The 16,123-nt window shown below is 48.7% G+C and overlaps 1 protein-coding gene across 3 annotated transcripts in view; it reads left to right on the forward strand.

Moving 5' to 3' along the window:
* The window catches only part of grin1b (glutamate receptor, ionotropic, N-methyl D-aspartate 1b), a 77,972-nt gene that overhangs the window by 42,160 nt on the left and 19,689 nt on the right, over positions 1-16,123 (forward strand). For 2 of the 3 annotated variants that reach the window (XM_028017403.1, XM_028017405.1), the window contains exons 5-20: positions 1,365-1,427; positions 2,136-2,233; positions 2,808-2,929; positions 6,603-6,777; positions 7,885-8,032; positions 8,119-8,205; positions 9,058-9,193; positions 9,276-9,403; positions 10,714-10,878; positions 11,188-11,306; positions 12,331-12,443; positions 12,524-12,672; positions 12,742-12,899; positions 13,686-13,847; positions 13,918-14,027; positions 14,102-14,247. In XM_028017403.1, coding sequence (XP_027873204.1) covers positions 1,365-1,427; positions 2,136-2,233; positions 2,808-2,929; positions 6,603-6,777; positions 7,885-8,032; positions 8,119-8,205; positions 9,058-9,193; positions 9,276-9,403; positions 10,714-10,878; positions 11,188-11,306; positions 12,331-12,443; positions 12,524-12,672; positions 12,742-12,899; positions 13,686-13,847; positions 13,918-14,027; positions 14,102-14,247 — 2,079 coding nt within the window. The remainder of the gene's footprint in view (positions 1-1,364; positions 1,428-2,135; positions 2,234-2,807; positions 2,930-6,602; positions 6,778-7,884; positions 8,033-8,118; positions 8,206-9,057; positions 9,194-9,275; positions 9,404-10,713; positions 10,879-11,187; positions 11,307-12,330; positions 12,444-12,523; positions 12,673-12,741; positions 12,900-13,685; positions 13,848-13,917; positions 14,028-14,101; positions 14,248-16,123) is intronic. The other variant, XM_028017406.1, reaches the window with a different exon arrangement.

Below are 16,123 nucleotides of genomic sequence, written 5' to 3' on the forward strand. Positions count from 1 at the left end.
CAGACTTTTCCTCGGCTTCAGCGGATATCAGAAACAACTTGAGCTTCCGGTACGGGGGAAATGAAACCGTTCTTGGGCTCCGATTGGACCCGAACTGTCCGATGAGACCAAACCTCCAGTCAAAACACTGCTGACCCTCCAGGACAGACTCCTGCTAGCCCGCTAACAGCAAAGCTAATTTTTCACTTGGTGCTTTAGCATTTTTGCTAGCTTTGAAAATGTTTACCATACTTACCAGAAATGAATTTTTCCAGATCAGAATTTTCAACGAAGACATCAGAATTCTTCTAGTAGTTAGACGTTTATATTCATGCTCTTATTTTGAAGTCAGTCTTCGCGACAAGTCCATTTCTGCTCTTTTCTGTTTTTTAATTAAACTTTACAAATTACAAGTTTACAAAAAATAATAGAAAAAACAAGCAAATGCCGAAGAATACAAACAAGTTGTTAATTAAACAAATACTGGTAAAAATTCACAGATATGAAAAGTATTGAGAGCCAGATCCTCCTCAACATAGAGGTTAGCTCTTTATGCCTTTAGCATTAGCTTTCACCAATTACTTTGTAGAAATAGCTCTTCAGAGTCAGCAGAGATAATGTTTATGATTAGCACTTTAGCATTAACTAAGCTAAAGTTTATGATTAGCGCTTTAGCATTAAATAAGCTATATTTTATGATTAGCGCTTTAGCATTAACTAAGCTAAAGTTTATGATCAGTGGGTTAGCAATAGCAGAGTTAAAGTTTATGATAAGCTCTTTAGCTGCAGCTAGCTTTTCTGTTAGCGGTGCCCACCACTGCCTGCTGGAATTGTTGTCTGTAAATGATGTGCTGCAGGTGAGGAACTGAACTACCTGAGCTATTCCTTTAACTAGGCCAGCACTTAGTTTGGTCCGGTTCGGAACCAGAACCAGAAAACTACCAGCATGAAGCTCGTTGAAGCAGAACAGCAGAGAAAACGTTACGATAAAAACGAACCTGATCAACAATGAACATTTATTTCTGATTGTAAATCGATATCGTGACCATATTGCCATGGAAACATCAGGCTTTGGAGCAGCAATTGTTGACTAATGTATTTCAGGTGTTATGATTTTGTTCTTTTCACTAATGACATCACCCAAAAGGTTAAAGGTCACAGCTGAGAGACAGAGGAAAGAAGGAAATAGGCAGATATATTTCAGCCGATCGCACTGATTGCCGATGTCATCGTCATGGCGACAGTGTGGCGAGCCTTCGGCCGGGCAGCGGAGGCTCTGCGGTGTGTTTGCCTCTGACTCCGTCGTGAAGCAGAAGAAGAATCATTGTTGATGCTTTGCTGTCTGTAATCTCTGTCTGCATATTTTCTCTGCACATCACTGTCAGACTAAAAACAGGAACTATGAAAACCTCGACCAACAGAACTTTGACTTCAGGAGAACACCCAAGGTATAAACTTGCATGGTGAAATGATGCACGCCGCCCAACCAATCTCTGAGCTCGCCCAGTAGCCGACACCAGTTAGCCCCGCCCACCCGCCCAGACCCAACCCGGCTCCAGAGACAGACTCCTGTCCCGGTGGCACGTCTTCTCTCCACATCTCTTTTCGTTTGGTTTTTCATGACTCCTGCACACAGAGAATGGGTTCGCACTGCCAGGAGAGACGCCCTTCCTCTCCCTCCTCTTCCTCCCCGGTTTTCCTAATGTGAAGGGTTGCATGCAGCCAGGCTGATGCTTGGCTGACGACCTCTGCCCTCCAGGATCCTTCACTCCTCCTTTTCTGTTGAGAAATGAACCACTCTCTCCTCCTCCTCTCCACTCCAACCTTTTTTTAAGTTGCAGTTGCATCAGCGCGCTCTAACATGCACGTCCCTGATTGGTTGGTTGGAGTCAGTCTGCATGTCCCACCACGCCCTCCCTTATTTTGCCTTTGAGTTTCCTTTCAGTTCAGCAGATCTTTGACTCGTTCTGCCTCCGTCTGTTTGCTCCGTCCTCCTCCAATGGCAGCATGGTCGCTGCTGGGGGTCGGGTTGGTCATGAGGGAGGTGGATCCGGGAGCTAACCATTCCTGTTCTATGATGTGTTGTGTGGTGTTGTTCTGCCGTGTCTCTCTCTGTCCTTCGCTGGTCCTGGTCCGTCGGCGCCGCGGTCCTCCAGGCGGAGAAGGTGCTGCTGTTCAGCCAGGACACCAACCTGACGGCGCTGCTGCTGGAGGCCAAGGACCTGGAGGCCCGAGTCATCATCCTGTCGGCCAGGTGAGCGCCACCCTGAGGCCGGGGCCGGTAGGAACTGCTGCTTGTCAGGAATCATAAATCAATCAGCATCTTAGCTGATTGAACTCATTTTAAGAGTTCATTGAAAATCAAACCGACACTTTGCTAAAAATGGGAACACTGACGATGACTGATGAGTAATAAAATCATAATTCAAATTTAATTTCTAACCAAAAGAGTCGGTTAACAAAAGCAAAGAAACGGAGCAAAGCAAATGCTAACCGGTGGATAGAAATTTTCAGAATAGATTTAAAATGTGTTTGTGGTTTCAGGTTCTAATCAGTCAGCTCAGCTTTGAACACTAAGAACTTGGTGCTTTTGCCACATTATAAAAATGCCCCAAAAAACAGAGCTCATGTTTAGAAGGATGCTAATGTTACGATGCTAACGTTAGCTTATGGAGCAGCTTCTTCCAACAGCTGGATGGTTTCCACCACATCAGGGAAACTGTCTACAAAATCACAAAACTTCTGTTTCTCTACTTCCTGTTTGTCTTTGTTTGCTTAACTTCCTGTCTGTGTTTTAGTACTTCCTGTCTGTCTCTCTGTGCTTGCAGTGAGGATGAAGCCATGGCCGTGTACAAAGCGGCCCGTCAGCTCAACATGACCGGTTCTGGCTACGTCTGGCTGGTCGGAGAGCGGGAGATGAGCGGGAAAGCTCTGAGCGAAGCTCCTGATGGTAATGCCTTCCTCGTCTTTCTCCTCTTCATCTCTCTCTCTCTCTCTCTCTCTCTTCAGCTCTGCTTCCATCCAACGCTCAGACTGAAGCTTTGACCCGCAGCTGGACTGGACCAGGTTGGACTTGGTTTGGTCAATCCCAGTCCTTAGGGGCCGGGTGCTGCAGGTCCTAAACGTGCTCCAGGTCCGACTGGCCTCAGTGACATGGCTGAATTATCGCCTCAAGACGCAGTCAGGCTCCACCGAGTCCTGCTAACGAGCTGAGCGTTTGACTCAGGTGTGTTGAAGCAGAGACACGGCTAAGCGTTGCAGGACACCGACCCTGGAGGCCTGGGACCGTCCTCCTGGGTCAGACGGTTCTCCAGGATTAGAACTGAACCAGGTCGTGCAGAAGCTGGGCGCTCTACCCGCTGAGGAAGGAGATGATGGAGTCAGGACAGGTGTGGACGTCTGAGGAGCTTCCCTTAAAGGGCCAGTTGCTCTCTAAACTCCGGTCAGGACTGGGCTGGATGTCAGAGCTTTGGTTCAACTCCAAACGTTTTCTCCTGATATCAGGAGGTTGCTGGTTCACCTCTGGGTGTTTCCTGCTGAGCTGCTCCAGGGTTGGATGGAAACACAGCTGCTCTCTCTCTCTCTGCTGAGGATCTCTGACGAAGGAAGTCGGTCCTCCTCCTCTTCCTCTCTGTCACTGAGCTTCTTGTTGTCTCTGGTTCTTCTGACTGCTGGTTGAACGTTTAAACATCCGGCGGCGGTGGAGACGTGTTTAAAGGTTCCCAACCACCCGTTCTCCATTGTTTCTGTGGCTTTCAATGTGTCTAACATCTTTCTGTTTCATTTCTATAGTGTGTGTCGTCCGCCCGCCCGTCTGCCCGTTCTCACAGTACACGAGCCAATCACGGGCCGATTCGTGGGAGGGGTGGGGGGGTTGATGTTCAGGTGTGTGTGTGGGGGGAGGGGGGGGTTGTTGCTGAGGTTACCGTGACGCGTGTCCAATCGAACATGGGTAAGACACCTCTGCTGCTTCCTGTTTTCTGCCTGATGCTTGGAATCAATAAAGGCCCCGCCCACCTCTGCAACACGGAGGCTGGGGGCGGGGCTTATTGAGTCAGCTGATTACTCAGAGGGTCAGAAGAACAAAGTTCACTTCAGACAGGATGGAAGCGTCTTTTGTTGATTTCATCTTACAAAACAGTGTCTGGGTAACCCATTGCCCCAACACCCTGATACCCCGATACTCTGATACCCTAACACCCTGATACCCCGATACCCTAACACTCTGATACCCCAATACCCTGATACCCCGAGCCTAAGACATCCTGGTGTCCTGAACCTTTGACCTCCTGATTCCGGGACATTTTTCATCCTGACCTGGATCTCTGGCTGCTGAGTAATCTGCTCTCCTGCTGTGGTTTGAGTTGCTCTATATAACATCCTTGCCAACCAGCTGCTGCACTCTGAGAAGTGAAGTGATGTTTTCTTCACATTGGAAGTCAATGTGATGAGAAAGATCCTTCTTAGTTTCTCTCAAAGTGCTGCTGATCTGCTCTCAGTGCCGTTTGTCTCTGCTTCAGCAGGTCGGAGGTTTCTATACAGGGATGTGTTTCAGATGATCCAGTAGATCAGATTCTGTAGTTGCTCATCTTGTTCTGGTTCTCAAGAGTCCTGAACATCCTGGTACTTTCTACTGTATATTAGAGTTACCTTTCTTTCCTACAGTCATGGTATAAAAACAAGCCTTAGTTCTTGGGGTTTTTCAATCAGGACATAAACTCATCTGGTCATCAGCAGCACTGAATATGTTCCTCAGATGAGCAGAAGCACAGAAGATATCACATGACACTGCTACCTTTCAATTGGTCAAGCAACTAAGACAATCTCCTCCACCGTTTGGTGGAACCTCAATGTAACTGTAAGGTGACCCGGTCTTGTGGCTGCAGAACTGACCCACGCCATCGACTCTCCGTCTCTCTGGACTGTGTGGTGTTGTGGTACTACGGGTTATTTTTGATAAGTAAATGATGACATGGCGTAATGTGTAATCCGAGCTCATTTCGTAGACTTGCTGAAAACCAAATTATTTGGTGATAAATTGTTTCCTGGTTGGTAGAAAACTGAAAGACGGTGAACCTCCTTGTTTCTGGCACTGAAGGTTGCAGTACTTCTAGAACAGGACACAGCAATGATGTCGGCTGTAATAAAGCCAGGATTATGTCTTTAGCCTCCTCATCCTCACAGAGATCACCGTCTCGAACTGGTTTCACTCCCAGTTTCTGTTAGATTTGGGCATTAGCTCCTCCTGGCTCTGAACCAGTTTCCTGAAAAGAAACCCACCAGGCTGAACTGTGACATTTTGGATTTTGCTGTTGTTGTTCTTCAACAGACTCGTTTGACTTTATGAAAGAAAAAGGCCTGCATTTGCTGCTCCAGCTAACTTAGCAACGTCCCGCTAGCAGTGTTAGCATTGGTCACTGTTCTTACGGTCAGCTTTTACAACATGTTCCAGTTTGTTTTACTGGTAAGACATACATCGTCCTAGTTTAGAATAAAAATGTTGTCCTGCCTAGTTGTTTAGCTAGGTGTTACTAAATGTTAGCCTACTAGCATGCTGGGCTTGTCCCATTTTATTCTCCACCAGAAAGTGTCCATATAGTTTCACTGGTTTTACTAAATGTGTTAGTTAATTGTCTCTAAAAATGGTATAAATTCTCTTTATTTCAGTTTTATGTGTTGGGGAATGCTAGCACTGGTTCTCTCTGTTCTCAAGACAAATGCAAATGCTTCTACATGAAGTCTGATAGGTTTAACTGTAAGAAGGTAGGGTTAAATTCAAGGCAAACATGTTGTTGTGGGGTTGGTGCAGTGGATAAGCTAGCTGTGAAATAATTTAATCAAAAAACGTAAGCATTTTAGCATGTCCAGCTGTTTATAGTTTCCCACAAATATATGCAGTTGAATCTTTACTGGTCTCAATGGGAACAAATCATATTCTAGTTTGTCCTCTGCTTTTTTATTATGTTTAGGAGAGACCTAGCGTGAACCAGCTCCTCAGAGATTCATCGATGTCACAAAAATTACCCTCTGGAAACCTTGAAGAACAAATACCAAAGTCCAAAATAAATCCAGGAAATAAGACGGAATCAGACGCTAACCTGATATGAAATGAGGAGGAATCCTCCCAGTCACTCATCACGCTGTGAGTGACAACAGTAAATAAAATCAGTTTTTTCACTCCAGCGCCAGTGTTGGGTCTTTGCTCTGGATGTCCTCTGGAACGGCGGACAGGAAGTTGGCCGACGTAAATTAGCTCTGATGATGCTAACAGTGTTAGCTGGCGGCTGAGGCTCAGCTGGAGGACAAATGTGACGAGTCTGCAGAAGAAAATCACCAGTCACGCTTCAGAATGTCCCAGTGGGACCTTTCTACCCTGAGACAAATGGTGGTGATTGTGAGCGTGAACTCCCAGCATGCAGTTTGGTGTTACTGAACACTGACCTGGCGCCTGAAGCCCTGAGAGTGTGTCTGAATTACACAGAGTTAATTACCTCAGATTAAAGTGTCTCAGAGCGCGTGAATGAGGACAGCGTGCAGAGTGAATCCAGTCTAACTTCCTGCTGTGTGTGCGTGTGTGTGTGTGTGTGTGTGCGTGGGTGTGTGTGTGTGTGTGCACGCTGCAGGCTTGCTGGGCCTCCAGCTGATCAACGGGAAGAACGAGTCGGCTCACATCACGGACGCTGTGGCCGTGGTGGCTCAGTCCCTGCAGGAGCTGTTTGAGAAGGAGAACATCACGGAGCCGCCGCGGGGCTGCGTGGGGAACACCAACATCTGGCGGACCGGGCCGCTCTTCAAACGGTCGGTACCTCTCGCCCGCTCCACGTCTGATGGAAATCTAACCTCAAGCTTTTGGGTCTGATGATTTTGTTTTACAGTTTGATTTAACAAGAACGTTTAAAACTGAAACCTCCTTAATTAGCCGAGACGTGACAATTAGGCCCGACATTTAGGATGTTTCCCTCCTGATGGCCCAGTTCTACTAGAACCAGAACTTCAACATGTGCTGCACCAAGAACCGCAGAACGTTCTTCAACGACAAAAACCTCCGGAGAGACTGAGCGCAACTTCCTTCTTTACCAATTGGAAACAAAATGGAGGCGTCAGATTTTAGCATCTTTGGCTAAAGACCAGGAGCCATTTCTGCTGTTAGCGCTAGGCTAGCATGTTAGCTTTGGTTGTATTTACCCAGAATGCCCTGCGCTGTAGTCCACTTCCTGCTTTTGGAGCGGTCTCCGGTCCGCTTGGTGTTCACATTCAAACCGAACCAGACCGAGGTTTGGAGGACCAGAGGTCAGAGGTCGATTAGCATTCGCACCTCACCAACGGAACCGGACATTGACTAGACCGATTGACTGGAGTCAGATTAAAGTGGCTAAAGTGGGCTGGTGTGAACACAGCCTGAGAGATTCTGATCCAAGTCTTCCCTGAATGAAGTCAAGCTGAAGGCCAATCTGGGATAAACTGGATCTTTATCCACTCCTCTGTCCTCCGCACTGCAGATACTGGAACCAGGCGGAGCGGCGAGACGGGCCGGTCCAAACGGTGGTACTGTTCGGTCAGTTGGGTTAGCGGGCTGCAGGGTGGGAAGGCTCGGCTCGCCGGTAGCCGAGTGTCGTACGCTCGCTGCCGTCCCCTGAAGGCCTCGGTGTGTCACGTTTAATGAACGCCTCCATGGTGGGATTTCTGACCGCTGCAATCTCAAAGCGGCTCGTCTCGGTTCGCTGGAGGTGAAATGAGGGGATCGGAGACGCTTCGCCGGTCCGATGGCAGTTCAGAACCGGGTCATAAACGCTCCTGTCGCCCTTCATCCTCTTCCTCTTCCTTACAGGCCTCCAAACGCATCGGCGTTATTCAGCTTCACTGACCTGAAGAACGCGTTGTTCTGCTCTCTGATTGGCTCGTTAGGGTGCTGATGGCATCGAAGTACCCGGACGGCCTGACGGGACGAATCGAGTTTAACGACGATGGCGACCGCCGCTTCGCCACCTACAGCATCCTGAACCACCAGAAGGCGGGGCGCGTCATCCAGGTGGGCGTGTTCAACGGGACACAGGTACGATTCACCTGGAGGCTCCGTCAGTCTGTGTGTCACAGTGAGACGGGCTGCTCTTCCTCCTCCTCCTCTTCCTCGCTCTGCAGGTGGTGATGAATCCTCAGAGGAAGATCATCTGGCCTGGAGGAGAGACGGAGAAACCAGTGGGATACCAGATGTCCACCAGGCTGAAGGTGCTGCACACACACACACACACCCCGACACACACTGACAGACACACACAGACAGACACACACAGACAGACACACGCACACCCAGTCTCACTAACACACACACAGTCGTGTTTACATCACTTGTGGGGACTTGACATTGACTTCCATTAATCTCTACAGCCTACCTGTTACCTTAACTCGGTGGTTCCCAAAGTGTGGGGCGCGGCCCCTGGGGGGGCGCAGTGCCATTGCAGGGGGCCGGGAAGTGATATGGATGAATGAAAATGAAAAACAGTAACACAAAAGTGTTTCACTGTAAAGATGGTTTGTAGTTTGTTTTGTTGAAACCTGAAGAGTGAAATAAACTTCAGTGGAGTTTGAAAACAAAATGTGTGTTTAGGTTTATGTCTGGGTGAACAATGTGTGGGACCAGTTACTCCATAGGGGGCCCAGAAAATGTTTTTTGAACCACTGGGTTAACCTTTAGCCTAAACCAGTGCAGCCCAAAGTGGGTCCTTTGGTCCGGCATCCTGCATACTCTAGTTCCCTCCCTGCTGGTATAACAACCTTCTCAGCAGGTCAGTGATCTTCTCAGGCCTCTAATGATCCATCATTGGATCCAGGTGCGTTAAACCAGGGAGAGACTAGAACATACAGGATGCCGGGCCTCCAGAACCGACTTTGGGCTCTACTGACCAAACCTAACCATCACAGACCTAACCACTAACACAAAAACAGTTTCCAAGAAAATGTCCCCACAAGGAGCAACAGTCTCCATAACCCCACTCTGTAGACAGAAATAGGTTCCCATAAGGATATGAAAGCTCTGGTCCTCCATCTTGGTTCTGACCCGGTTTGGGTCACTGTGTACAGATCGTGACGATCCACCAGGAGCCATTTGTTTACGTGAAGCCGACGCAGAGCGACGGGACGTGTAAGCAGGAGCACACGGTGAACGGAGTCGTGATCAAGAAGGTGATCTGTACCGGACCCAACGGAACCATCCCAGGTACAAACACACCTGGAGCCAGAACCTCCAGACCGGTTCTGCTGGCAGCCATTCTGGTGGTGATGTGGTTCTGGTTCTGCAGGTCAGCCCATCGTTCCTCAGTGTTGCTACGGTTTCTGCATCGACCTGCTCATCAAGCTGGCCATGAGCATGAACTTCACCTACGAGGTTCACCTGGTGGCCGACGGCAAGTTCGGCACGCAGGAACGGGTGAGGCTCCTCCCACTTCCGGACCGGTATCAGACTGGGGGCCGGTCTGATACCGGTCCGGACAACTCTCCTCATTGGAGGATCCGCTGAGGCCCTGGACCAGGGCTGCACAATACGCCGATCACAGAAGGTTCTGAGTCGATCTCGGCAGCAGGTGACAAACTGAACGGCGCCAGGACGCTGAGACCAGAACTTCCTCTTCTGACGCGCTTATCAAAATATTCACTGAGATCCTAAACGTTTGTAGCTTCATTAAGGAATGGTAATTTTTAAAAATCAACAAAACGTGTTAAAATGAATAATCTCAGTAATTATTGTTTCAACAAGGTGTTGCGCAATTCGGTGCGTTTTGGTTTCATTAACAAAAAAGCGACTCAGAGACCAACTGGCAGCAGAGCAGGAGTTTAAATCAGCTGATCAATAACAGAGAAATAAATATCAAGCCTGGAAAATTGATACCATAATGAACTGAATGTCATGTTTTTAACGTAACCTCTGCTCGGCTTGCGGGGCGCAGGCGGTTGCCACGGTAACAGGTGTGCTTAATGACAAAAAGAGAGAGAGAGAGTAAAAAGGTTGGAGTGGTTCTGAGTTGATCACCTGTTCAGGTTATTTTACCTTTGTTTCCCTTCGCTGTGGCTCATCACAGCCGCCGTAGTTTCTGAACGTTCAATAAACGACAAACTTGGACTGATGACCTCGTTCCAGTATAAGTCATTAACAACAAACATCAAACGGGACAAATATATTTCAGTAAGTAACAAACAAATGGCTTCTACCGCCATAATTACATCCCAACTTCAGAAGATTTGCCTTTACCTTTACAGAGCTCTTTGGTTCCTCCTGTCAGTCTGCAGTTTCTCATATTGAGGTCAAAGTTCAGATCTGCCAGAACTGACTGACACCTGCTGGCCTCAGGTTTGCAACCAGCTTGTGACTGAGAAACCAGTAACCTGCTCCCAGTGACAGAGTCTCACTGAGGAAGAAACTGCATCAGGTTTTCTATCACTTTATTATTTCTGCTGTAACTGATGGATATTCGCTTATAAAATGAGTCAATAGAGTTTAATTTACAATTTTTATGTGTCGCGAGGCAGATCTCAGCCGCTGGTGAGAGAAAAAGTAGATCTTGGTCTCAGGAAGTTTGGGCTCCCCTGGCCTGGACCAATCAACAGAGAGGATCTGTTTTTACGTTGACTTACTCTGAGGCCAGTTGCCGTGGTAACCGCCACCGATGCTTCACACAAGCATGGTTTCCTCTTCCTACTCCTCTTCTGACCCGGTTGACCCATTTGTCCCTTGTCCTGCAGGTGAACAACAGCAACAAGAAGGAGTGGAACGGCATGATGGGAGAGCTGCTGGGCGGCCTGGCCGACATGATTGTGGCGCCGCTCACCATCAACAACGAGCGCGCTCAGTACATCGAGTTCTCCAAGCCCTTCAAGTACCAGGGCCTGACCATCCTGGTCAAGAAGGTGAGCCGGAGCCACAGACCGGTTCCGATCCGGGTTCTGGTACCGACCCCGGCTCTGCTTCCAGGACTGTTTCCAGTCCTTCTGCAGGTTTCAGGGACGATTGATCGTCTTCGTCTCCAGCTGCTTTCACCAGGTTAACGGAGCAGAGATGGATGATACACACACACACACAGAGACACACAGTTCATCAGGAGGCTGAATCCCGTCCAACTGCTGCCAGTCCGGATCAGAACCAGGATGGATCCATGTATGAATTGTTTCCTTGCACTGTGTTAACATCTGTGTGTGTGTGTGTGTGTGTGTGTGCAGGAAATCCCCCGCAGCACTCTGGACTCGTTCATGCAGCCGTTCCAGAGTACTCTGTGGCTGTTAGTCGGTCTGTCGGTCCATGTGGTGGCAGTGATGCTCTACCTACTAGACCGGTTCAGGTAAACACCTCACCTGAGGCCGGCCGCGTCCAGAACCTCCAGGTGTTCTGGTCTGCTCTGCTCTGTTGCTGCTTTACTTCTTCATCTTCAAAGTGAATCTACCCCAGAGTTTCTGGTCGGGTCCGGTTTGGACCTCGGTTACATCAGCGGAACCAGAATCCTTCTGAGGGGCCGTAAACGTTTCACTTTTTCACTCTGTTCCGAGTTGTAAAAACGCCTCCAACTGAAACGAAATTCAAAACATTTAAACTTTTAAAATTACTCCACATAAATGCTAATTGTTTATAATGGACTTTAAATCCTGGACAATCCGGATCTACACAGCAGTCACATATTACCACACAGTAATCTGTTCTGTTCTACTAACACAGCCAAATGGAGGCCTGTAGACGACACAACAGACTGGGGCAAATTTCCCATGTAAAGAAATACTGAATAGTGTTGAAGATACTGTTAAAAATTTACATCCTCAGATGAAGAAATAAGCTGCATAAATATAACTGTGCCTGTATTCAATTATGAATAAAAAAAACAGAAGTTTGACAAATCAAAGTGTTCTGAGTTTTCTATTCTGTTTCTGTCCATTTTAGTGTAAATTGGTTTAATTCTGCAGTATTTTCCTGAACCTGCCTCAGTGCTGCCCTCTTTAGACTGAAGTGTGTAAAAGCAAATAAGAAAGTCACTGAATCTCTGGCTGCTGGATTTTTTTAAAGTCCGTTTGAAAACATAGCGACTAACATTGAGAGCAGACTGCGCTGAGGGGTGGCACCTGGCCCCGCCCCCTCAGTGTACTTGGCTCCGCCCACATCGGTGACTCATTCGTCTGGGGGCGGAGCCAAGTTTCCAGAGAGGTGTGTTGTTTTTATGTTCAGACTAGAATCTGCACAGAAACGCTCAGTGAAGTTAATCATCTGAACATGTGACCTCATCGCTGACTCTGATTGGCTCTGCCTCCGTCTGCCCTGAAAAACGTGGTGACGTGTGTGCAGTGTTTGACCCGGTTTGACCTGCTGTGTGTCTGCAGCCCGTTTGGAAGGTTTAAGGTGAACAGTGAAGAAGAAGAAGAAGACGCCCTGACCCTGTCCTCCGCCATGTGGTTCTCCTGGGGAGTTCTGCTCAACTCTGGGATCGGAGAAGGTAGCGACTCTCGTGTTTCTGCTCGCCTGCGGCGCCCGCTCGGCCACGGCGCTGACGGCGTGTCGCCGCTCCCTCTGCAGGCGCCCCGCGGAGCTTCTCCGCCAGGATCCTGGGCATGGTGTGGGCGGGGTTTGCTATGATCATCGTGGCGTCGTACACCGCCAACCTGGCGGCCTTCCTGGTGCTGGACCGGCCTGAGGAGCGCATCACTGGCATCAACGACCCCAGGGTGAGCGCCCGCCGTCCGTTCGCCGGTCGGGGTGATGATGTCACGCAGTAACACCTGATGTGCTTTCAGCTGCGTAACCCGTCAGATAAGTTCATCTACGCCACGGTGAAGCAGAGCTCGGTGGACATCTACTTCCGGCGGCAGGTGGAGCTGAGCACCATGTACCGCCACATGGAGAAGCACAACTACGAGAGCGCCGCCGAGGCCATCCAGGCAGTCCGAGACAAGTAGGCGGAGCCTCGCCGGCCACCTTCACACTGCGGCCTGGAGGGACGCCACTCCCTCATTTTTGCCTCAATGCGACCTGTAGCTGATGTTTCCATGACAACACAGATCAGATTCTTATAATCCGATGTTTTTTGTTCGTTCAGGTCGGTTGAATGCGACCAGAACTAATGTCACTATTCTGCTTCCTGATACAAAGAAAAACAACCATGGAAACCATGGCAACCACCGGCGGCCGATTACGAGGATTAAGTGAATCTATCGATTAATTGAATAAAAAATGGTAAAATGAGATAAATGCTGCCATAACATCCATATATGGGCAGTAGGAAGAGCGCGCAGCAGCATACGATAAAACCCCGGACATTATCATAAACCAATGAAATCCTGGAACAAACTTAAAAATGGGACGTTATGCTGCTAGCATTAGCACTTAGCAACGACTCAGAGGAAGCGCTGAGCCGGAACACGGTGCGCTAAATAACACATAACGAAACTTGTTGGTTTACCCAGAGGAACTTTAATAAAGGCGGTTCTGGGATCATTCGACGAATCTTTACAGCCCTTAACATAAGCTCAGCTTTTGCATCAGCATCCATGTTTACTTCCACTGAGCATGCTCAGTACGCTGCTGCGTTCTCTGCTGCGCATTTGGGAAACTTTCTGCTTGTTTTCAGTTCTCTCAGGAATCACATGCAGGTCGCATGCGATGCAAAGCAAAGCGGTTAGACAGTAAATGTTAAGGCCTGCAGTGTGAGCGTCCTGATGCGCCTGTGCTCCGCCCTCAGCAAGCTCCACGCCTTCATCTGGGACAGCGCCGTGCTGGAGTTCGAGGCGTCGCAGAAATGCGACCTGGTGACGACGGGGGAACTGTTCTTCCGCTCCGGCTTCGGCATCGGCATGAGGAAGGACAGTCCCTGGAAGCAGAACGTCTCTCTGGCTATTCTCAGGTAGCGAACGCCGCGCCTCAGCAGCTCCACAAAGCCCCGCCCACTCATGCCCCGCCCACCTCCTCCGCAGCTCGCACGAGAACGGCTTCATGGAGGATCTGGACAAGACGTGGGTTCGCTACCAGGAGTGCGACTCCAGGAGCAACGCCCCCGCCACACTCACCTTTGAGAACATGGCAGGTAGGACGCAGGCCCCGCCCTCTCCGCCGCCGCCAGCCAGGTGAACCGTAAGCTGCATCTCCCTGCCCCTCCAGGTGTGTTCATGCTGGTGGCTGGCGGCATCGTCGCTGGGATCTTCCTCATCTTCATCGAGATCGCCTACAAGCGGCACAAAGACGCGCGCAGGAAACAGATGCAGCTGGCCTTCGCCGCCGTCAACGTGTGGAGGAAGAACCTGCAGGTAGGCGGAGTTACCTGGCGATGATGATGATGGTGGTGGCGGTGTGTTTCACCTGTTCAAACGCCTCTCCTAAACGTCACGGTTTACTTCCAGGAAGCGAGTCTGTCACGTGACCTGTGTGTTGTGTTGTTGTCATGGTAACGCACCGTGAGTGACTAAATCGGGTTGAATTGATGAACAAATGATCCTCCTTCTAACGGCCTAGTCAAAGCCCAGATTGACCCGTCTGTTCCCGAGTTGAACTTCATCAGGAAGTTGTTGGGCTTCAGGAAGTGACCTCATAGGTCCATCAGGTCAGAATCCAACATGGCTGCCGCAGCAGAGACCAGCACTTCCTGCTGCTGGGTGCAGTACGCTCTGATTGGCCAGCTGCTGTGACATCACAAAGCCCCGCCCACCCCCGGCTGCAGCTCAGGATGTTTCTGCGGCGTTGGCCAAGATTCACATCACACTTTACTGAGCAGCCGACGCCGAACACATCTGGAGCTTTTATTCTGAAAATCCAGCACATTATCTGGTTCTGGTTCTGGTTAGAACTGGACCACAGGTTCAGAGCGGGAGGGTTCTGATCCAAGTCTTCCTACGGTTCCTCCCTGATGGGTCCCCCGGTCTGGGTCCAGTTCTGCCCATCAGAACCAGTTTCTGTTTTTGGTTCTGTTCACAGATGGTGGATCCGAACCAGAACCGGGTCGAGCCGCAAACCGTTTATCTGTTTGTCTCTTTATCAACGAACCTCATGAGCAACAGAAACAACCAGCTAGCTGTTAGCATGGGGGTTACCATGACGACACAGAGAGGCGTGACAGGCTGCAGGGTCAGAGGTCGGGTCTTGTTGCTCATGGGGTTCACAGGGAAACTGAAAGGTCAAAGGTTAAACTCATGATGATGACACCATGTGACCTCCCTCCCCTCCCCCACGGAGAGATGACATTATTCCAGCTGAGCGTTGGTATAATGAGCCCATGTGATGTCACTTCCTGCTTCTTTGCCCCAAACAGGAAGTGCTGCCTTTGTTTCCTGTTGTGTTTGACCCTCATGTTGTCGTTGTTCACCTGCTGCTGTGTTTGTGGGACGTTTTACCCCTTATCTGGACACACATACACACACTCAGCTGACTTTCCTGATGAATGAATTATTGATAATTAGCTTTTTGTCTACAGCCTGGTTTAAAGATGATTTAAAAGCTCTGATGATAAACACTAAGATTCTCTGCTGGTTTAATTTTGCTACTCAGCTAAAAACTCAGATTATTAAAGATTAGAGATTATTCAATCAATCAACCATCAATCCACCTTAATATGTACAGAACATTTCAGCAGCAAGGCTTTTCAAAGAGTTTTACATCATAAACACTGTAACAAAATCCTCGAATAAACGGGAAATGTACACGCTCAAGTGAGTCCTTTTACTTCTTTTTATACGAATTTGATAATAAGCATGACCATCAAACAATGCTAGAAAAACGATTTCATTAATGAAAAGAAAGAGGGGACACCTCAGCGCACTGAAGCGGCTACTAGCTGCCCGCTACATTTAATCATCAATTGTTTTCCTGAAATCATAGTATTTTACCCGTCATTCTTTAATTTTTTACAAGTACACCATGAAACAGTCAAATCTAAGACCATAACCCAGCCTATAAATCAAAAGAAAAAGAAATAGTTCATCAATAATAATAGTCCATCAAAAAAGTCCATAATTAGGCAATCCAAAAAAAATAAAGTTCCGTTTGCGCAACAAAAAAACAACGCTGGGGCCCAAAAATATTAATCCGTCTTCGTGCACCAAAAATACAAGAAAGAAAGAAAGGAAAAAAAAAAAATTGGAAGGGTCTCACCGGGTCGGCGTTTGTGTACCCGGGCGGTTCCCTTCGTCA

The sequence above is a fragment of the Xiphophorus couchianus genome, chromosome 5 (assembly GCF_001444195.1).
Source record: "Xiphophorus couchianus chromosome 5, X_couchianus-1.0, whole genome shotgun sequence".
Classification (NCBI taxonomy): domain Eukaryota; kingdom Metazoa; phylum Chordata; class Actinopteri; order Cyprinodontiformes; family Poeciliidae; genus Xiphophorus; species Xiphophorus couchianus.